This window comes from Cariama cristata, unplaced genomic scaffold, assembly GCF_000690535.1.
Source record: "Cariama cristata isolate BGI_N322 unplaced genomic scaffold, ASM69053v1 scaffold8537, whole genome shotgun sequence".
NCBI lineage: Eukaryota > Metazoa > Chordata > Aves > Cariamiformes > Cariamidae > Cariama > Cariama cristata.
Genome location: NW_009627056.1, coordinates 5636 through 9801, shown reverse-complemented (window position 1 = coordinate 9801; position 4166 = coordinate 5636). Strand labels below are relative to the sequence as shown.

The 4166-nt window shown below is 47.4% G+C and overlaps 1 protein-coding gene across 1 annotated transcript in view; it reads right to left on the bottom strand.

Moving 5' to 3' along the window:
* The window catches only part of CAPN8 (calpain 8), a 30182-nt gene extending 26770 nt beyond the window's left edge, over positions 1–3412 (bottom strand). Inside the window, exons 1-2 of the mRNA XM_009704296.1 lie at positions 3176–3412; positions 352–421 (exon numbers count right to left, since the gene is read on the bottom strand). Coding sequence (XP_009702598.1) covers positions 352–421; positions 3176–3412 — 307 coding nt within the window. The remainder of the gene's footprint in view (positions 1–351; positions 422–3175) is intronic.
* Between the last annotated feature and the right edge of the window lie 754 nt (positions 3413–4166).

The following is a 4166-nucleotide window of genomic DNA, read 5'->3' as shown; positions in this document are numbered from 1 at the left end:
AACCCACTCTCTTGCTTCAGGGCAAGTGCTGTCATGATTAAGTTGGTGTCCAGCTCTGTCTCAAGAGGTCAAAAGCAAGCCAGTCTTCTGCTCCACAAAGGCATATTTAGCTTCCTGTCTCCAGGAGAGAGTTTGGTGTCGTTCAGGTTTGACATAGTTCTTACAAGACCATATATACCCTGTCTTAGACAGCAATTTTGGTGCGTTACTCCCCTTCTTGAGTATCTACCTCTCTCCATACTATGTGTGGGAGATAGCCAATAAAATGGTCTGTGTATGAGGAATTTTTAAATGAAGCTTCTTTTTCTTTTTTTCTTCTTCCAAAATAAAATTCAGAAGTGTTGTACGTACCCAGCTCTCCTTGGCAGACATCTGTTCGAGTAGCTCCTCCAATTATAAACTGAGGGCTGGCACATAACTCCTGAAAAAAGACATTTTCAAAGTATGCATCACTCTTTCTGGTCTGAAAAGTTTTCGTTTCTTGTTTCAATGTTCAAAAAATATTAAACACATTCAACATTTCTTAAAAAATACATCCTTTGTCCTCTGATTGACATGGTGTCAGAATAATGTTGCCTTATTAAATTGAAGACTGCATGTATTTTTTTGACGCAAATCTTGAAGCCCTTTGCTACTTGAGACTGCCAGTGGTATCAGTGAGAATTTTTGTTACTGTGGGGACAGAGGTGAAAATTCAACCTCAGCATTTACTTCTCATTTTATCTTGCTGTCATTTTGGCTCAAGCAGTGCAAATGAGTTTGCGACTGTCGCATCTGGCTCTGGCACCAGAGCTGTGCTGAGTTTCCACTGCCACGGGCATGGAGGATGTTCTCCCACCCCGACCCCGCTTCCTGACAGGCCAACCACGCAAACACTTTTATTAGCGACCTCCCCTTTCTTCCTGGCCCTTTGGGGTCAGCCAAGTAGGTCATGGCAATGACTGTCCCTCCTATCCCAACTCTGAGCCCTCCGACAATTCACACCCTACACCAATAAGTTAATATTGTCTCTCTAACGACAAAAGCCTTCCCTTTCTCCCGAGCGTTTTCCATAAGCTTCTGGATGGCAGGAAGGGGCAGTTTCTAGGAAACCTAACTTGGCAAGCAGGGTTGAGGAAGGTTTAGGCAGCTGATGGCTCTCCCAGAGAGCAGCAGTTGTCAGCTCTGAGCATCCCAGGGAGACGGGGACAACCCAGGACTTCGTATGTGTGTGTGTGTGATGCAGAGCCGGTTTGTGCATCTCCTCTCGCAACAGGTGCGATCTCGGCCACATTCTTTTTGCTTCTGTGGTTATCCAGCTGATCAGCTGCCTCACAGCTGTCTCAGTGGATAGGAGTCAGGAATAGGTTACCTGCCACACAGAAAAGGGTTTGTGTTGGTTTTTCTCTCCTCCTTGCAAAGCGGTGCAGCCAGTGGCAGTCAGCTTATGACTTATTGACTTGTGACTTCAATATGACTTATTACTCACCCAGACACCTGTCCTTTCAGAGCCACTGCCAAGTGCCACATACACCTTTCACACAACTGCATTTCCACCTTCTCTCTTTCTACAAACTCGCTGTTCAAATCGGAACATAAGTCTTTGATGGCAGAGTGTCTAACACTCACTGTCTGCAAACCAGCAGTCACAACCTGGGAGGGATGCCCTTAGCAGGGGACATTTATATTGCGGGGGGCATTTCTCCAGCACGACCCCTCCAGATTGCCCACGGGGTCCTGCTGCCTGTTTCAGATGCAGGCAGATAAATGAACAATGATCTCATCGGCCCAAAATCACAGGAAAAATTTCCAGATGGAAACCCGTTGGCCAGTTGAAAAAGTCCAAGAAATGAGCAGGGCTCTGACATCTGACCAGAGTCCTCCACAATGCATAAAAGTAGGTCAGAGCCAGGTCCCTCCACAGGAGAGCAAAGCAGAGGGTTTGTGTCACCTTGCAGCAGGGTTGGGCTCTGCCCCATGTGTAGGGCTAAGCCCGTGGGTCCCGGTACTTGTGGATTAAGTGTCCATAAACTGCTTGTGTCTCTGCCAGGAGGGCAGAGGAGTCCCACGCGGACAGGTCTCGGGCAGGTGGGGCTGGGACATTTAGCCCTGTTGGATCTCAGCCCTCAGTTATTCCTTACCCCACTACGCTTGTGACTGTGCCTCTGCCTGCAGCGGGCAGTGTAGTTCTTGCGTGAGGAGCCCAAGTCTAATTTAATGAGTTTTCTAAGGTTGATCTTCTCGTAGGGTAGGCAAAGCCAAGAGGCACTTCCAGGGTACTTGGTGCTGAAATGTCCAGGTGCCAGAGTGAGATGCTGATGGACAAATGGCATTGCCAGGGTAGAAACTTGGAGTTGTTAAACCTGCAAGTTTCTGGTTTTCACTTTTCAGGTGTGAAAAAATAATAAAAATCGAAGCCTTGAAATTTTCCCTTCTTTTCATTCTCCTTTCGCCCATCAGAGGAAGGTAAGTTGTTTCGGGGTTTTTCCTTCCTTCCTCTTTTTCAATTTTTCTTGTTGTTGCAAGGAGGGGCGAAATGATAAAGGGACAGAAACAAATGACTGAAAAATGAAAGTGCAGAAAAATCTCTGAAGCCCTGATTTTGTGGTTTAAAAAAATTCAGCATCTAATCTTTCCTGATGAAAATGACTTTTTTTTAATTAAAGGCCATTTATAGGATACATGTATTTGGGAAATAACAGTTCCAGTCAGCTGCTCTTTAACTGTTATAGGTAGCTTGAAGCAAGGCAAAGGATTTTATTTAAGTATTAGCCTGATTTCCAAGGTGCGCAGCGGCAAGGCCTTGGTGTGGGTACTGTTCCGATGGATGGTCGATGGCTCCTGGGGTGCCCTGCGCTCTGTCTGGATACATGTGGGGCTTTTGCATCCATCTCTGGGTCGTACCCTGGACTTGTAGCTCTGTGGAGCTGGGGTGGACAGGGAGGAAGCAGGTTCCCACGAAGCAGTTATAGGATTCCTTGCTTTATAAAGGACTTAGAAGATGTTGATTTCTTTTTTCCCACCCCCTTTTCAACCTTGCTTCTGCTAACCACGGAGGTAAAGCAAGATAGAAGAAAAAACCAAAACATACAGGAATAGTGGATATTCAGGCTCAGGACTGATTTAGCATGGATGTCCAGGTGGGCTTTGATTAGATTGGAACCCAGTAAAACCGGCGGTTATAAAGCACTCTTACCATGGGGCGCTTCCAGATAATCCCCTGAGTTTTGAAGGAGTACGGTCCCAGATCCCGGTAGCCCAGCACAGAAGGACAGGCTGGGAACTCCTCATCCTTGAACAGGGTGCCAGCCTGCAAGCACTGCCGCTTCAGGGCTTCGTAGTCCTGCTTCAAATACTTGATGGCATTTGCGTTGGATCCAAGCCCATCTGCCACCGCTCTTTCTTGGCACAGCCTCGCCGCGACCCTGGCCATGCCTGCCCACCCTCCCGGTGCGCGCTGTGTCTCTCTCTTTGCTTCCTGGGCAAGCGGAGGTGAAGGTGGGCAGGCAGCAGGCTCAGGAGGAGCCGAGGGCTGCCCTCGGTGCTCCAACAGCCCTGGAGGGAGGAGGCACCAGAAGTGCAAATATGTACCCGGGATGTACCCAAGAAAGGTGCGCAGGGAGCTGGCGTGGCTGGGACTGTGGGCACTGCCTTGTGCTACTCCCATGTTATTTGCTCTTTTTGCTGCCCCTTTTTAAAATACACCTTTAACAAGGAGCAAGGGAACCCAGTGTTTTTGCAGACACGCCTGTTTACACATGGAAAGTGATTGTGTGCGTTCAGTGGGCTGAAAGTCACGCTTGAGGACCAGTGCTTCAAAAATCATAAAGATGATTTAAAACTCCTTTCCTTCCTTCTGAGACCAGGCTCTATGCTGTCAGAGGGTTGCGCAGCCAGGAAACCTGGAGCTGGATATCTGTTGCTACAGCTTACACGGCTATGGAGACATCATTGAGTTTTAAAGCCAGGAAGAAGTTGAAAAGTTGAACCCAATTCTGGCTTAAGTGATCTTTTTTTAAAAAAAAATAATTCTCTGTGGTACTCTCAAAGCAGTATGACTTTATGAGTTAATTTATTAGCAATAAAAGTTACGAACTTGACAGAGCTAGAGATGGCCACTGGGCCATATGACCTGCAGAGGGCAAGGATACAATCCAGCAGCATGACCTAGGTCAAAAATGGAAAAT